Source organism: Perca fluviatilis, chromosome 14, assembly GCF_010015445.1.
Source record: "Perca fluviatilis chromosome 14, GENO_Pfluv_1.0, whole genome shotgun sequence".
Lineage (NCBI taxonomy): Eukaryota > Metazoa > Chordata > Actinopteri > Perciformes > Percidae > Perca > Perca fluviatilis.
Window position 1 is genome coordinate 17,983,927 of NC_053125.1, and position 18,622 is coordinate 18,002,548.

Genomic DNA, 18,622 nt, shown 5'->3' on the forward strand with positions numbered 1-18,622 from the left:
AGTAGGGGATTTCTACAAGCTGATGTTTTCATACTACGGTCAGCACTGAACAGGAGGAGCCTGTTATCACACGGGATGGCTTGTCATGTCAAGAAAATGAAAGTAAAATGATTCCTCTATAGAGATTCTTTATTAACTGACTCTACTGATTCTTTAAAGTTGGCAACATTTAGAATAAATACAATTAAATGTATTCAGAATCAGATTGTTAAAAAGCTGTATGCAACTATGCCACTCCTCCATGAGCAAAAAGCCTTAATGTATTTTATATCAGTACTCCTTTGCCAGAAGACTACCTGCACAGTTAATTTGATTAAGTACAATTTAGGCTCTTCTCATTTCTCTATTTTGTGCTTCCTGGTCTCGTCTCCCCCTGTGACCTGGAAATCGATCTCAGCACATCATCTTGAAGGATGTCTCGATTCAGGAGAGTGAAAGAGGAACTATAAGCGAGGATGCACAGGTGTAGCCTTTGGGGAAGTCTTTTCGGCATCTGTGACATATAAAAGAGGTGTCACAAACAGCTGGAGTATACAAACCATCAGCTGTGCCACACTTAATATTTATTGACTTTAAAATGATGGCTCCAAACCACGGATGTCTCAATTTGTTAAATGCCTGTTGCCTTGACTCCTCTCTCCTTGTGCCTCTTTTTCATCTCCTCCACTCGCATCTCAGGTGGGAGGGACTAAGACTTAAGGAGATGAGGCAGGGAAAGTAATTGAGGATGTCCAAACTGAGAAATGAGAAGTAGGGAGTGAGTCTAAAAGTCCTTTAGGGGCCCCTAAATGTTTGAGGCCCGGGTAGTTGCCTACTTTACGGGGTTGGTAATCTAGCCTTGGTTAAATAATGTGGCTGTAAAAAGTAAGCCCTCTAAGTCGTCATCTTTTTGAAATCCAGAAACCTGCTCCCTGCGTCTTGTTGCTCCATCCCTAACATGTAAGAATATAAATAGTAAACAATCAATAACTAAGTTTGTTTGTCTGTATTACTATCTTTGTGGGGACATATCATTGACATAATGCATTCCCTAGCCCCTTACCCTAACCTTAACCATCCCAACTGAATGCCTAACCCTAACCCTTACCCTCACCCTAACCATAACCTAATTCTAACCCTAGTCCTAAAACCAAGTCTTAACCCTGAAACAGCCCTTTAAACTCATGAGGACCAGCATTTTGGTCCCCACGGGGCTGTGCAGACCCCACAAGTATACTGTAGTCCCCGGTTTTTGGACCCCACGAATATAGTAAAACAGGTACACACACACACACACACACACACACACACACACACACACACACACACACACACACACACACACACACACACACACACACACACACACACACACACACACACAGTACCAGCTATTTTGTATCTTTGGTACTTTAGGCCAAGCCCTCTCTTGTGTTTGCTATCAGCCATAAATAGAACAAACACACTGATATCATCATGAGCAGGAATCAAAGGCCATCTAACTGCATGTTCAAGCCCCTAACCAGTAACCACACACACAAACCCCCCTCTCTTTTCTGTGATCTTTAGTTTGTTTAGGTTTAATGTTTGTCCTGCATTTTCACTTTGACATTGACTCATTTGACTCAAGATATTCTTGTTTATCTGAGACTCATGAGAAGATACACAGGTCCGAATTCAGATTGGAGGCAGCTACACCGATACTTGGCCTTTGTTCCCTCCTTGCTTCCTGCTCTAACTGTCACTGGCTGTGTTTGACTTTCGCAGTGTGAGTGGTGAGCTTCTCATTCGCCTCCTCTTTTGACTTCTCTTCCTTTGAGAGGGAAAGATACTCAAAGTGAGAGCAGAGAAAGAGAGGGAGCAAAGAATAGGACAAAAAAGGTAAAAACATGTGTTGTACGGGGAAGTGTGCCCGCCTGGTGGGCCTGATTCTGCTGCCTTCCGCGTTCATCTGCATGATCTCCAACCTGCTGCTGTTCTTCCCCGACGGGAAGAAACTGGAAAATGATCAGATCTCCCTCCAGGTCTGGCTCATGGGGGGGCTCATCGGAGGAGGCCTCTTTGTAAGTAAAGGATATCTAAGTGTATATAAGTCTCGTTTAATGTGTTATTGTGTGTTTTATTGGGTTTTTCAGTCATTAACTCTGCTCTGTGTAAACTTGTAAAATCTCATTGAGTTTTATTACTATGGGTTGAATAACTTTAGGACTTTCTTTTAAAAGTAGCCTATGACAAAAAAAATGTAATCAATATATGTTGCATTTAGTGAAAATATATATATTTTTTCACTATCGCCTTACCTTTGACTTGCAGTATTAAGTCCAGACTGACAATACTTTATTTTAAAATCCGAGTCCAGATCAAAAGTGTTTTTTTCCTTTTGATGTGATCAGTCTTGAATGCATCTCAAAACTGAAAATTAAACCCAACATGAGCACCATTTTGCTATAAGAATCATAGAAGAATAAAGAACAAAGTACAATAACTCAAGTCCAATTGAAAAGTATTTGCAATTGAGGATTTCCATTTGATACTACTTTATACTTTCAATCCACTACAATTGAAAGGAAAATACTATCCCATAATACTACCCCACAGTTATTTCTCATCTATAGGCCTAGTTGCTATACAAATTAAGATTTTACATACAAAACATATGGTGAACTTATAAAATGATGCATTGTTATACATTAAACCAACATTAGCTCCTCGACCAAGTACAACATTAAACTGCAACATATAAATATAATGTATAATAGTATACCAACAGAGTTTCTGCATTAAGTACTTTGATACTTTTGGTACTATACTTTACGATACTTTTTAGCCTATAATACTTGCATATTTTTACTTAAGCAACATTAACAAAACAAGACTTTTACTTGTAATGGAGTATATTTACACTGTGGGGTACATGCTATACTAAGTAGAACTTTTAGGGAAACTTTGACACATTCACCGTTAAGAGACTAAAACATGATCTGATCTCCAGTACTTCCTCACCAAGGACACACACGCAACAAATGGGATTATACGGGTCACCACCAATATTATCTCGACATTTTAACAAGGCCAATAAATAAATAAACCATGAATACTCATTCATCTCATAAATGGATCAGAGAGACCTTTGAGTCGTATGGAAAGTCTTTATCAACATGATATTACAGTTTGGAACAGGGACCAGGATGTTGGATTTAAGAGAGTAAAACTCGATTCAGGATTCACAAATATTTGCTTTAAAAGATAAGAGAGCACACATAGACACACACATCATACAAATGTAGGCATGTAGTACATGTATGGACACACACCATACCCACATATTAAATGTTTTTTAAGAAACTCTTGCATATACTTAAGGTAACATATTACAAAATGACATGTCTTGTTTGACAAAAAAGAAAACTTTTTGGATGTTCAACTTTCCAGATGCTGTGTCCGAGCTGCTCAGCTATCAGGGCTGGGGGCAAGGGTTGCTGTGGAACAGGTTGCTGTGGCAACCGTTGCCGAGTAAGTAAAGTCATTTGAAAGATTTACATTGATATGCCAGTAGGCGTGGGAGAGGGTGATGTCATATCAAGTATTGAAGGACAAACTGGGACCATGTGTATTTTATTATTAATTTACCTTTATGGTATTATATTTTACAGTCTTGTGAAAGCAATACTTGAGAAAAAGTATCATACCAGAAAATGACTTTGGTAGAAGTTAAAGTCTCCTTTTAGAATATTACTTGAGTAAAAGTCTTAAAGTATCTGATATTTACTGTACTTAAGTATCAAAAGTAATTTTAATATTAAATGTACTTAAGTATTAGAAAAAAGTAAAAAAAAAAACTTTGATTATGAACTTTATGGACAAAGGTGTGCAACGTTATCTTCATCACCACTGTCGTCGGGGTGGTCATCGTCTGTTACCATGGCGACAGAGCCTGCACCAGGTGCTTCCATGACACTATCAGTCGTTATCATAGGTCATTATGCTTCGGCCTTTATGGAGCGTGCATTATCTTGACAATTTAGGAGCAATAATTCGCCAAACTGCTTTATTCCAGTGTAACAAATGTCTTCTGATTTTATTTTGTAGTAATTAAGATGCTTAGGTGAAATGTAGTTGAGTAAAATTATACATTTTATTTAGGAAATGTAGTGGAGTAAAAGTATACATTTTATTTAGGAAATGTAGTGGAGTAAAAGTAAAAGTTTCCGGAAATATAAATGTAGTTAAGTACAGATAAGTGAAAATTCTACTTAAGTACAGTAGCAAAGTATTTGTACTTTGTTACATTACAACACTGATATTTTATTATATTTATTGTACTGTGAATAAGTCTTTAAAGTCAATATGTTTTGGTAGATATATTTTACAGAAGTAGGGCTATAAACAGTACTCACTTCTTTTTAATTATCAGGAACTAGTCTGCTAATTAGCTAGTTGTGGAGACATTTGTGTGTGTCCTGTCAAGTCACGTCAAAGGTATTTGTGTGGTCCTTGCTCACATTAACAGCCTTGAAGGGCAACACAGGCCTACTTTAGAGGAGAAGAAATTAAAAGGACGAGACAAGAAATCCTCAAAAAAGGACCCCCTGAAGACGAAACCTATTTTTTAGGGCCAGTAATTCACAAATGTCACATAAACAATATGTTCCTATGTCTCTTTCAGATGCTGAACTCTGTATTCTCCTCTGCTTTCGGCCTGGTTGGAGCAATCTACTGCACCAGTGTGGCCTCTGCAGGTCTGGCTATTGGACCCAAGTGTCAGGTGGCCAACGGCAATTGGGAATACCCCTTTGAAGACCTTGGCACGTGAGTGATTCTCCTATCATACCTCATATAAATGTACTTTTTCTGGGCATGTAGGTGATGCTGTTGAACCTATATTTACCTTTATTATCTTTGTCAGTGCAGCAGAAGAGTTTCAGTTCTTGATTTTAAAATAGCAAATGCAATAATATTAAAATCCAGTAGGTGGCAGACTGGTCCAGCACTTTCTGTTGGACCTGCAGTGATGAGCCTGGGAATTCGGAATAGGAAACCACTCCTAGTTTTCTTGTCAAATGTGAAAACAACATTAATGCATGCACCTTACTAATGCATGCCTAGGCCATGTTAAACTGCAGATTTTATGATTCTTGTTTTTTTTCAGTTGACTAACAGTCAATTTAGTACATACATTTGGCTCTTTGCTGGCCCTAAAACCAAGAGATGACGCTGTGATAGCGCGTTGGGGAACCGCAGAAGTATTTTATGAGCTTAGGCAGGTAAAACTGAATCACTTGACAGAGGCCTATCAGGTGATCGGGACATTCATTTATAAATATGAGGATGTTTTTAATATGTAGGCTATTGCTGTCCATGATGAGAGCACTTTAAAGGGCACCAGGGGTTACAGAGAGCGAACCAAGTTTGAGTACACAATGCATGCTGGGATATTAATACTTAACCTCAGATTGTCCTTCCTTCAGCAAACCTCAATTTCCCATTTTTCTGTTTCTGTTTTTCTGTGAACTTCTGTTAACTGTCTTTCACACGATGAACCATGAACCAGCATTAGTTGAAGTATTCTAATATTGATCAGTCAATTAATAGATTTGTTGATATACATAAAATGTGAGGATATGCTACTTCCTTCAGTTTTATATAATTATAAATTGAATATCTTTGCATTTATAAGCAGTTATAAGCACCAACATGTTAACAATATAATATCCAAATATCCATAATTTGACATAACAATCTCTCTCTACAAACATCTAACGGCAGATGTAGAGGGTTAGCTTAGCATAGCATAAAGACTGGAAACGGGGGAAACAGCTAGCCTGGTCCATAGTAACACATCTCCCTAATTCTTTCCTCTTTACACTTTGGTTTTTACATAAACAAAGAAGAAGAAGCATGTTGATTACTGAGCTTTGGAGGTGCTGGAAGGCAGATGGGGACTGCCCATTTCTCTGACGCTCCATTGTTCCGACCTCTCAATAACCCGAAAAATTCCCTTTGGTCCTACAGCCCACTAGTTCAACGTCCCGCTGGTGGTGAAATTACGAATCCCACTATGGCCATGCCAAGACCCGCCCTACGAAGCAGTGCGATTGGTTGGGGTTAGGCATTTGACCTTGAGTGGTTAAGGTTATGATAGCCAATTCGTCAGGGGATAGGACCTGTACAAATGGTGTTACGTTAACTTGCGTAAGCATGGATGCCTGGCCAATAAATGAAGGGCGGGTATTGGCGTGGCCATAGCGGGATTCGTAAGTTGGATTATTGAAAGGTCGGAACAATGGAGCGTCGGAAAAATGACATGGCACCAGGCAGATTTGGACAGAGCCAGGCCAGCTGTTTCCCCCTTTCTAGTCTTTATGCTAAGCTAAGCTAGGCTAAGGTAACCGGCTTCTGGCTGCAGCTACACATACAGTACAGGCAGGTGATGGTATCAATCTTCTAATCTAACTCCTGGCAAGAAAGTGAAAAAGCATATTTCACAAAATGTTGAACCATTCCTTTAATTTTACACTATTAAAGGTATACTATTATGCTTTTCTGTATTTTCTGTCACATCCATAATGTTGAAATGTCGGATTTTATTGTTAAACATGTATTACGTAAAGAAACACTCCAGTAGTTTCTGCCTGGAGCAGATGACCAATCATGTGTCTTAGCCCGCCTTCTATGATTGGCCATCTGCTTCAGGCAGGAACTACTGGAGTGTTTCTTCAGGTATCATTTCGAGCATTATTAGTGGGGTCATTTACGAGATACAAACGTGGGTCCATTAGCCTCTGCGCTAAGCTATTCAGCTGATAACGCTACTCTACGCTAACTCTCCCAATGTTAGACCCAGGTGAAAAAAAGCTTCTGGGGGGGTGTTTGGCTCGAGGTCATGGTGCAAAGGACCCTAGGGTGAAATTACTCCGAACCATCACTTTAATTGATGATTTTTCACGGTACAAAGTCCTGCTATATACTACAGTCAGTCTGCAGTTGCAACGCGTGAAACAACAACGCTACGGAGATTCCAGGAGGCTCAGAGATGCGGAAACACGCTGACCAATCAGAGCAGACTGTGCTTTGTCGGGAGGGAGGGGCTTAAGGCCGGGACACACAGGGCCGAAAATCGGCCGTTGGACAGTCTGGCGAGGTCAGTGACTCGAATCTGTTCGGTGTGTCCCATGCCGTCGTCAGTCTGGGGGGCTGTCGGTGTTCATTTTGGCCGACTTGACATGTTCAGTCGGCGGCACGGCAGTCGGGACTCAGCTGGAAATGGCGAGCGGAATGAGCGTGACTAGAGTCTCTCAAAATCTGATGAAAATCTTTTAAACTTTGTTGAGCTGAAATGAAGACAGATTCAGCAACTGCATGGCCTATTTCTCACTTAAAATGTTTTCAGAAACATGTTTCAGTGAACAATTTTAGTACAATATGAGATCGTATTCTGAACGAGCCGCTGTGACAGTCTGGCTTTGAATTTCCGGAGAAAACAAACCCATGTGACGCGTTCGTCCAATCAGCTGCCGGTTTTCATTTCTTGGGCAACAATACAGAGTAGCACCGCCTGCTGCTATGGAGACATATTACGTTTCTCAAGTCGTTGTTGCCTCAGTGTGTCCCAAGGCAGTTTTTTGGACCTCGCGGACCCGACTGATCATCTCGACTGGCTTTCTCGGTCGGCCGTCTGGCTGGTGTGTCCCGGCTATTAAAGAGACAGGCATTTCTACAGAGAGTCTCAGACAAAGGGTGAATACAGGAGCAGCAGTCATAGGCAGTATGAAAAAGATAAAGTGTTTTTTTAACATGTAAACATGTGGTACAAACACAAAATACAAATATGAATCTGAAAATGCTATATAATAGATCACCTTTATTCATTTTGAAACAACTAAATGTCCCTTTGTCCATAACAACATCAAGAGCTCCCTCTGCTTTCTATTTTCCATGTGCTTTCATTCTCCACTCCTCACTTATTCCCTTCACCTTCTTACTGACACATTTTTCCTCAACTCAGTCATCTTTTTTGACTTTTTCTTCCCACACCCTGAACTTCACACATCTTTTCAATCATTCTGTGGTGTGTCTCTTGGACAGTGATTATTTCTACTGCTCTTCTCCCTCACAGTGGTAATGGCAGCTACCTTGTGAACCAGACTCTGTGGACAATCTGTATTTACCCTGCCAATGCAGTGATGTGGCACGTCGTTCTGTTCTCCATACTGCTGGCCATGGGAGTGGTGCAGCTGGCACTCTGCGGCATCCAGGTGGTCAACGGCTGCTTGGGATGCATCTGTGGGGACTGCCGCGACAGCAAAGATGTAGGTGAACAAATCCTGAAACTCCAAACCTAAAAAAAAACTGAGTTTGGAGAGGAACAAATGCAAATCTTTGAAATGACACAATGAGTTTTGAACAGTATTTCTGAGCCCAGGAGCTCATGAAAGCTACACAGAGGAGCTGGAGTGGCCATAAAAGAGGAAAGCAATGCCATTTTTATCAAACTAAACCGAGCCAATGTGAAGCAACATGCTCTGGATTAACTAGTTTGGTTGCTGGAAGTGAGACAGCTACTTTCAGTAGTTTGTTGAATGACTTGACCGGGTAGCAGCTTCCTACATGCTTTAGTGCTGTTTAGATTGCACTTTTATCAGCCTGCCACTGATGGAAAACAGGAAAGGGGAAAAGTTTTAATCCTGTGTTGATAATGTGTGTGCAAGAAAGCAAGCAGATTGACATTTTGGAACCCCATGTCATTTTTTTGTTATGGATTACACAAACAAGATATAAAGTGTTAATTAGTGAGCTTTAGAGGTGCTGGTCTGTGGATTTTGTTATCTTTGGAGAGATCCAGGCTTGCTGTTTCCTCCTTTTTTTCAGCATTTGTGCTAAGCTAACCGGCTATACCTTAACATTTAGCAGAAAAAATGTTGAACTATTCTTTTAAAGAATGTTCATTTTATTTCAGTGCAATCAGTGACTGTAAAAACTTGAAAATCCAAAAATCAGACAGAGATTTATGGCTAAATTTAAGTTGTCATCCAGATCCACTAGCTAAAAATTATACTAAAATTAAACATGACTCAATGTGATTGATGACTGATTGAACTTTATAAAGGTACAACAAGTTAACTGGCAGCTTGGCATTATCACATATAATTATGCACATGTACTTTATTTTTTTAAAGATTATTTTTTGGGCTTTTCCACCTTTAATCGATAGGACAGCTAGGTGAGAAAGAGGGCACATGGTTAAAGTCAGCACATGGTTAAACATATAGTGAGGACTGCTATTTTTGTATTTCGCTGACTTGCAAAAGGGCCACACATTTCATATGCACACTAATAATGGACATACTGGGTGCCCTGATAGCTCAGTTGGTAGAGCGGGCGGCAAAGTATAGAGGTAAAAAAATAAAAATAATGGACATACTGTAAGTTGATCTGAAGGACATAGCAGTTACCGTACAGGATTTACAAACTATCCAAAACATTATTTATCATTATCTTCATCTACATTTGTCAGACAAATCCACTTATGCATTGTATCAACAATGTTGTCTACACATTAACATGATGCTCACATTAATTAACAGCTCTGTCAGTCAGTCATGTGAGACCTCGTTTCGTGTCCCACACATGAAATTAATATGTGACTTCTGTCCTGTTGCAGGATGATGGTGGATTGTGAAAGTGAAGAAGATCGCCCGGTTGTAACACACTTTCACAAGGGCCAGGAGGCATCTTTAGGGATACCTCTCTATGAAACATCTAGGGGTTTTCTTTTGAGTCTGTATATTAGATGGCTTTTTCAAATCTATCAAAGCCTTACTCCATTATTGTATGAATGTTTTTCTAGCTGATTGTGTGTGTTGCTGGATTTATTTTAGGTTGAAATCTACATTTAAATAATCCCTGAATTAATAAATAATTTCCATACTGAAGACACCACACATATATGAATCAATGTGTTATTGTAAATAATGATTTGTGTTTGTTTAATGTGCCTCTATGTGGGTATACTGTATATCAGGTAAGTTTGACAAGACAGCTGATGAATTAAAGTATATATAAAACATTTACTATCTAGCCATGTTTTTATGATTGGATTTGTGCATAATTCGAGAAAAGTTATATCAGTTCCCTGTGACTTCCTGAACAGTTTTTTTCATGCCCCAAAACAAACTGTTGCTCAATAACTCAGATTATCCAGTTGAAGAACTTCTGAACTTCATAATCACTGTTAGGATCTTTGTCAATTACTCACCTCATGCTGTGCCCATGAAGCCAGACAGCCAGATCTAACAGGATTATTGTGCTTTGAGACAAAGGGCAAAGGTCAGAACGCCCCCCTGTGGACACTGCGAACATTGCAGCTGCAAAAACACTACACAATCTGTCCTGTTAGCACAGGTGCAGGTTAAGCTCATAATCCTTTGCTGCCATGGAGCTGTTTCGTGGTAATTGTTACCTAATGTTCAAGTTAAAAGCCTGTTGCAGAGCTGCACCCAGGTAAATATAGACACTCAACTACCAACAATCCAAAGCTAAAGCCAAACCTTTATGGCAGCACAGATGAAAGAGAAGATGAGATGAGGTCTATATGTGCAGCCAAGTGAATATGCCTTTCAGCTTTCCCGTGTACTTTGGCTTGTAAACCAAACAATTTCTTCTAAATTTCAAGTTCCTGTGTTCACATACTTCCAGTACAAGGAGGGGAAATGATGTTGCCGTGGAAATAAGCCCTGTGCTCCACACTGTAACCACTTTAGCTAACTGATTGGCCCATGTTATGCAGCTCTCTTATATAATGCACAGCACAAAGCGAGGAAGGAACATAAGTGAGAAGAATTTGGAATAAAAGAATGGGTGGACAAAGGGAGGAAAACTGGAAGGGGGCCCGTTCTCAGCCACTTCTCATGCAAATCGTAGCAACTCTTAAACATGGAGAATCCAGAGAGGCAAAGAAAATGTTGTTTAATGGCGAGGAGTACAAACACTGATATAAGTGCATGCATGCAATGAGTAAGACTTGAAAGACAGAGAGAGGTTCCACAAGAGGGAATGACAAGGAGTCAAAAAACAGTTTTTCAAGCACATAATTCTTCTGTTGTATCTGCCTTGTGCACTTGTTTAGACACTGCAGTGAGGCCATTATTTAGAAATGTAGCCCTGTCCCAAACTGAGCCCCTCCTCTTGCTTTTCAGGCTTGGCTGACATAACAAAGAGGAGGCAGAAGGGAAAACAGGGTAACATGAAGCAGAACTGGCCAGCATTGGCCGGACTAGTGAAAAAAGGATTTGGACAGAGCAGGACAAAAGTACAAATCAATCTGTGCAAGATGATTAAAGCTTTTTAAGTGAACTAACATTTCTACAATGGGGCTCCTCTTCCTCTTTCTTGCGTCACCTTGGGTTAAAACACCTCAGCACACCCACAGCCTCATTTAAAAGCAACAGTCATGCTGGCGGCACAAATGTCCACTCAGACACACGTAAGTGATAACTTAGCAGTGTCCACCACCCAATAATTATGTCAACCACACTATGAATGACCTAAGCGGAGCCACAAAGTAGACAGTAGTAGTCAGGCACATTCAGCAGGTCTGCAAGCTTATTTACAACTCTGTCCAAAATCGATACATTTGAATTAAAAGCTAAATGTCTACCTTTTACTTAACTTTCTGATTATTTAACTGTACCTTCACAATTCTCTGTAAAAGCATCTTGGTGTAGTTTTTCTAATTTGCTCTATCACTAAATTGACTTGACAGTTCTTAATTTCAGTCAAAGTGGTTGTAATTCTACTAAGGTATCAATTGCTTAAATATGCTGACAGTGTTACAGGCACTATATTATCATATAACTCTGAAACGTGATATTTTACACTTGGACCAGACATAAACAACAAGACATAGCATCACTGTTTTCTCTTTTACATCATTGCTTAATGGCAGCATGCACACAAAATGAGCTAGAACTGAGGAGAAGTATCAAATCTGCTAGCTTTGCTTTGTGTGGAGCTGAGAGGTTTAAACGTCCCATGTTGTAAAAAGTGACATTTCCATGTCTTTTTTTTTAATCATAAAGCAGGGTGGGGTGCTATATAAATATTGTGAAAGTATGAAAACGCTCAATCCACAGAAAAATGCATCCATCCCATATTCAGAAACGGTGCCTTTAAACAAACTGCCAGGACTTTCGTACGGTTGTGATGTCCCAACTATACAACTATATAGGTAGAAAGTGCTGCTTCCCCGGCTGCAATAACATGCAGAGATTCCGAGATCGCGTTTACTGGAAGACCAGTAAACGCTGACCAATCAGAGCCTTTTCAGACAAAAACATATGTATATTCAGACCGACAGTATGAGAAAAAAACAGTAAAGCATTAAAGCATGTAAACATGTTCTAGTAGAAACCCAAAATACATATATGAACCTGAAAATGAGCATAATATTGGACATTTAAGTCCAGTAGGTTAAGTCATGCACAGAGCAACCTTAAAATCTGCCCTACAAATGCAAGAGGCTGTAACTACATATTTGGTCAAAACTGAGACCTAAATCAGATTTTTTCTTTGCCACAGAGTGACAGCCAACTAGCAAATACTTTTACATCTAATATTACAAAATATTAGATTGTAAATTAATGTCTTCATAAATTCATAATTTTAATTTATTGAAACTGGATATTGATAAATATTATTGGATGGACAAACAGACACATAAAAAACAGACTAGTTTAGTGTATGAAGTATGGACTGTAAATTATCAAAATAAAGTTCATTTTTAAATAAACTAGCCTATTGAAATCAATTGAAATCATTTGCAGGTACAATTCCTTACTATTTCACTCACAGAAGAATATTCAAAGACAAATCAGCATTTTTAGGTATTATGTAGGCTCTGTGGCAATGTTTTTAGGAGTAAAATAATCAGTATAAAAAGGCATAAAATGAAAGCATTACAACCTTTCTATTTGTTGAGGCGTTTTCCAGCCAGAAATGTTACACATTTTTTCTCAATTTCACTGCTCCTGTAGTAAAGCCAGTCTGCTCTGCGCCCTCAGATTGTCTATTTACTATACTCTGCAGTATCAGCTGTATGCATGCTATGTAGGTTGCGAACGTGATTAGACCCCATCCCTTATGGACTTCCTGATTAATGTAATCACTGAGAACAATACATGTGTCATGATGTAAAAACAGGGCATTGTAAAGAGATATGAGACAAGGCATGAGATAAATGACATAATGAAGCCCACAGAGGGCGGAGGGCGCCCAGGGGAATAAAGGAGGGCGACAGAGGCTGGAACCAGCCATGAGCGACCTCAGCCAGTCAGTCCCGGCTGCACAGAAAATCAACAAACAGCCTATGGGAATGTCTGGACGTCTGGGGGAGGGAGCAAGAAACAGGGAGTTGGGCTGGGGGGCAGTAAACACTCACACAGGACTAGACTGGTTTGACCCTGCAATGACTTGATTTTTAGTTTGTCTTTACAGCATTTCAATTGGTCTCTGATTTGAATGCCTTTTTCTTAAAATACTTTAGAAATCATGGCTAAAGAGTAACTTAGTGGCTGGGGATACTTTACATATGTCCTGCCTATTTCTTTTCAGCAAGACATGAATTATATAGGTGGAAAAACATTTTTGATCCCTGCTGGGTCACAATGTTATTAATATATTTGTCTCAGAGGCATGGAAGCAATTTAAAATCAAATTAGCCTGGATTTAGATGTCATTAAACACGCATATTCTAGCTCTCACAACTCATAAACTCATGTACACTACACTAATAAACCTCCTTTTTTTTATGCAATTATGAACTTCAACATTAAATAAATTGGCTTGAGATAAGAAATCATCCTTATTACCCTAAAGCAGAGGTCTTCAACATGTGGTCCTCAGAGTTGCTGCAGGGGGGCCACCAAATTATTGTTTTATAGTTTAAATATGTGTGTGTGTGTGTGTGTGTGTGTGTGTGTGTGTGTGTGTGTGTGTGTGTGTGTGTGTGTGTGTGTGTGTGTGTGTGTGTGTGTGTGTGTGTGTGTGTGTGTGTGTTGTGTGAAGGCTCTAGGCCGCTCTACACGTTATTGTAGGCCCATTTTAATATCCAGCTCAATTTTATACATTGATCAAAACCAAGGAGTCTAGACCCCATAAGGCAACATTATAGAAGTGGCAGTAAATAAGGGTTCCCTCGCAAGATTAAAACGGCAGATGTTGCACTTGCAAGATTAGCATGTAGCTCCCGGGGCCATGAGTATGCCTTGGGGGACATTCTGAATGACACTCATCATCAATATCTTCCTGTCCATTATACCTCAGACTAAGTATTTTTTAGTTGATGGACGGGCTACTTTTGACCCTCTCATGTCTCTAATCCTTTCTGTTTCTGACTTTCTGCACGTTCACAGTGCTGCTATTCTTGTCTCTCAGCCATGGAGCAGTGGCACTGAGGGATTCAAATACCAGTGGGACAAAAATTCACAGGGGATGATGTCCGTATTTTTTAAATGTTGCTTTCCACTCGCCATCCAGTTTTTTCCCACAGCTGATATCACAATGGCATTAAAGGCCAAAGGGACAGTGGGAGTGGTTCAGCTCCTGATATCAGAGCTTCCTCGTGGCCTCACAGGAAGCTACAGTGTTGCCTCATAATAGTACTCGGGCCACCAGTAGACTAGCAGGGGCACTTGTTGACACCTTACCTTACATGGAGAGGAATGAGTGTCAAAATGCACGGAGGTGAAACCGCAGAAGGACCACTTGACTCTCTGTGAAGGCTGTGTAACAGTAACCTCTGTAGAAGTTTGGAATCTGTTGCACACAAAAAAGAAAATGGCTGTTGTTTTAATATGCTTTCATAATCCCCAATTTTCAGTTAAGGAAATGAGCATGGGGGAAAGAGTTTGAAATCACTGTAAAATAGATTAAAAAGGCCTAATTGTATGAGAATATCAATCATAAAAAGTTAGAAAACTGTGCCTAGTGAAGAATAACAATTTTAAGTTAGTCATTTAGAATGACGGACTAATGACAAAATGTCCATATCTTTCTCTTGTTTGATGCCATTAGATGTTTTTTTTTGTTTATTTCAAAACTATAAGTCTGCGCAACTATGGTCCAGGTCGGCTGCTCTGCTGTTAATCATCCACACAGAGTTGATTTCAAATTGGAGACAATGTCCCACCGAAGTAAGTTGGTCCTTCACCCACATCTGCACGTGAGTGAGCACATGCATGTCTGTCATCACATGGACAGACGGCAAAGATTTTGAAGCTGCTGTGAAACATGCAACAGTTGGAGATATAACAGACTCATCAGAACAGATGTCATCAACACTGACCGATGTTAAAGATCAGCTTCAGTACATCTCTCACTTTCAGTTCAAATAACAGATCTAGCTCATGTTCGTTTGAGACTTACCCCCTAAGATTGTTCATAATGAGGTCCCCAAATATTTTTCCAACTCCTTTAATATCTTTTGAGACAATCACATATGCAACAAGAGAAAGATCAACAGATTTTATACTTTTTAGATTCAAGAGTCCAATGGGCAAAGATACATGTTCATTCACGGCTGCAATTGAATGGAATAAACTGCCAGTTTCTCTAAAACTCATTGAAGCAGACACAAATTGTAAGCAGGCTATAAAGAAATGGAGAGCAAATAATCTCTCGTATAGGGACATTGCCCAAATAAAATCAGTGTTATCGTTTTATATGCTTAAAGGGATATTGTATTTGTGTTTGTACCTGTCGGTCTTGCCAGACTTTGCATCCCCTTACCCCCCAGAAGATAACAATGGGAATAAGCCTGCGGGCTTTATTGTGTAATATAAGCCTCGACAGTCTGTGCATGTAATAACTCAGTAGTAGTGAAGCAACATTATGTGTATTTTATGATTGTCAAATACATCTATCTACAATATCTACCTCTTAAAACCCTTTAGTTTTTTATTTTCACTTGCTTACTTATTATGTTTTTCACTTACACTTAAGGGAGCACTTCAGGTACACCAACACTAAACTTGCTTTTAGAGGGGAAGTGCAATAATTGAAGTTGATAGTGTTCGCTAATGATTTATCTTGAAATAGAAAAGTATCTGTGGGGTTTTTAATTATAAAAGCCTTGGTTCAACAGATGCTTTTGGCCTTTCAAAAAGCCACAATTATGAATAACCCATTAGTTGTATTCTGTGTAATATTCTAACTGACTGCAATGAGACAGAATCTGCACAAGCTTTCATCCTGATCTAATTACAACCTGTAAATGTTCATCTACATGGATTTTCATTATATAGAACAAGGCTGACTTTCAAACATGAATTTGATGTGAAAAATGACCACTTGTGGGTAAGTCCTTGTTGCACTTCACAGTAAAATCAGCTTCAGACATTTGCCTGCTGTTACACAGACGGTTTCCTGGGTGATTTCTAATCAGCAGGCGCAGGCTCATTCTCAGAGCTCATCTGGGTAAATTTCCACTAGGACAAATCTCTCCAACCACTGAGCTGCCCTGAATAAGCCTTAAACCCAGACCAGGAAGCTAATAAACAGCAATAAACCATCTAATGGGCCAACAGCCAAGGTTTCCTCTGTCTATCTCTACATATCTGTCTTTATAGAAAGGGTTTGTGTGAATATTCTTGATCAGAACTGTCTGCAACGTCAGATTTTAATTTGTTCTCCAGGTTTTGCCTCCTGATAACATGACAAATGGTTTGGTTTTTCAGCCCTCAAACATGTACTGTCTTACTGTACATGACTGCAAGTGCTGGCTTTGGGTATGTGCAAATACCTTGCTGCAGCCAAGTTTCTGTTTTGTTACTTTGCATGGCTCTCACTGTTAACTGTCACTGTTATATCTCAAAACATGCAGCAGTGTTTTCAAGGAATTTAGTGGACATGAGCCAAGAAACAAGTGATTACATGTTAGTGTTGTGAATATGTTAAATTTTATTTTGTAATAATTGAACAAAGCCTCTCTCATCTGTTTTGATTGGCGTCATAAATTGTTACGTTTTCCTCACTGAAGACTTATCAGCAGGAACCTACCTTGAACCAATCCTCTTTTCCTCAGGTGCCCCTTGCTTATCTATCTAGTCTCACATTATCAAAGTTAATGGAGTGATTGTTTGAAAATGTATATATTATTGTGTGTCTCATTAAACCTTTAGAACATTGTTGAAATGAACCCTGCTTCGTGTCACTTTGTTCTCTGAGTGCTCGTAACGGCTAAGTCAGTAGACGATATGTGATATTTGATCAAACCACAAAACAACCGTGATCGGATCGTTTCATAAAAGTTAGTGTTGATTCTTAGAGCTTAGATTTCCGCCATTAGATTGTGTTTATTATGACTATTTAAGAATCAATTCTGTTTGTGGTAGGTATTTGCACGGGCAATAAATCTATTTAAATGAGGGCGCCCGGATAGCTCAGTTGGTAGACCAGGCGCCCATATATAGAGGTTTACTCCTCAGCGCAGCGGGCCCGGGTTCGGCTTGACCTGCAGCCCTTTGCTGCATGTCATTCCCCCTCTCTCTCCAAATTCATTTCTTCAGCCGTCCTGTCAATAAAGGCCTAAAAATGCCCAAAAAATTATCTTAAAAAAAAAAAGTCTATTTAAATGAAACTTGCTTTGTATTCCATAAGGTTGGTCTTAAAGGGGTAACTGTTAATTCTTCTCAGTAGTTTTGATCCACTTCAGACTAAAACCTACTCACTCTAATAGGATATGTAGGGATTTCCTCCAAAGGTAGGTCTCTCTTTTCTATAATGCTCTCTCATATTTACAATTATTAGAAATAAGCACAAAATAATTTAAAAAAACATAACTTCTGAGTTTGGGCCAATGATAGCACATTGTGCTGAAGGTCATGGTGAAGTTCTGTTTGTGGTAAATAAGAAAAAACTCCCAGGAGTGTCACGTACTGTGAAGGTAATGTTCTGTACACACCCATCCATCACAATCTTCTTCCTACATTATTTAAGTATCACATGATGTCCTTCACATAATATCTTCATTGAAGAAAGTGTTTCTGTCATTTTTTGTGCATAGGTCTGCACCTTACACCTGCTCATTGCAATAATTGCATATTACCATAATAACAATAACCTTTATTTAGCTTCTATATCTTTCATACATAAAATGCAGCTAAAAGTGCTTTCCAAAACAAACAAAAGCAGTATTTAAAGAGCAAAAAGCTAAAATATGAAAATACATTTTAAAATAGGAGGGAAGTAAAACAATAAACAGTCCTACCAGCATTAGTGATGACGTCCTACAGTCGATGGTGACCTCTGACCTCTCTGATGGACCATGAGAAAAGACAAAAGTCCTTAACGTCAATGATTCATGCACCTCAACAGACAACAAGGATTAAAGTCTGTTGTTAAAATGGGATTACAACTTGATTATCAAAGTTTAGAGGTCATATCACCCTAATTCATCATCTCAGTAATTAACTTTGAACATTTAATGATATTTTGTGTTATCTGTATCAACAAATATGTGAACGAGGTAGAGGAAGAACAAACATGCAGGAGGAACAGCATGTGTGTGTGTGTATGTGGGATATCGGTGAGAGGCACCAAAGAGAAAGGGAGAGACGGGAGCTCAGAGGGAGGGAGAGCAAACGGGAGG

At 39.3% G+C, this 18,622-nt stretch overlaps 1 protein-coding gene and 1 long non-coding RNA gene across 2 annotated transcripts; one reads left to right on the forward strand and one right to left on the reverse strand.

The window, feature by feature from the left end:
• Positions 1-1,577: 1,577 nt before the first annotated feature.
• Positions 1,578-10,038, forward strand: tm4sf5 (transmembrane 4 L six family member 5). Its single transcript, XM_039822061.1, has 5 exons — positions 1,578-2,042; positions 3,412-3,492; positions 4,646-4,788; positions 8,096-8,288; positions 9,641-10,038. Exons 1-5 carry the CDS (start codon positions 1,869-1,871, stop codon positions 9,656-9,658), a joined length of 609 nt encoding a protein of 202 aa, XP_039677995.1. The 5' UTR covers positions 1,578-1,868; the 3' UTR covers positions 9,659-10,038.
• Positions 8,219-18,545, reverse strand: LOC120572704. Its single transcript, XR_005641476.1, has 3 exons — positions 18,242-18,545; positions 14,682-14,790; positions 8,219-8,328 (listed from the first exon to the last, which is right to left on the reverse strand). It is a non-coding gene; the product is annotated as an uncharacterized LOC120572704 (long non-coding RNA).
• Between the last annotated feature and the right edge of the window lie 77 nt (positions 18,546-18,622).

What these genes read in the sequence shown, in the direction of transcription:
- tm4sf5 (XM_039822061.1), top strand. Translation starts at nt 1,869, where the DNA reads ATGTGTTGTACGGGGAAGTGTGCCCGCCTGGTGGGCCTGATTCTGCTG. An exon ending in GCTGTGGCAACCGTTGCCGA is followed by an intron (nt 3,493 to 4,645) that starts GTAAGTAAAGTC and finishes TGTCTCTTTCAG; the next exon opens with ATGCTGAACTCTGTATTCTC. An exon ending in CCCTTTGAAGACCTTGGCAC is followed by an intron (nt 4,789 to 8,095) that starts GTGAGTGATTCT and finishes TCTCCCTCACAG; the next exon opens with TGGTAATGGCAGCTACCTTG.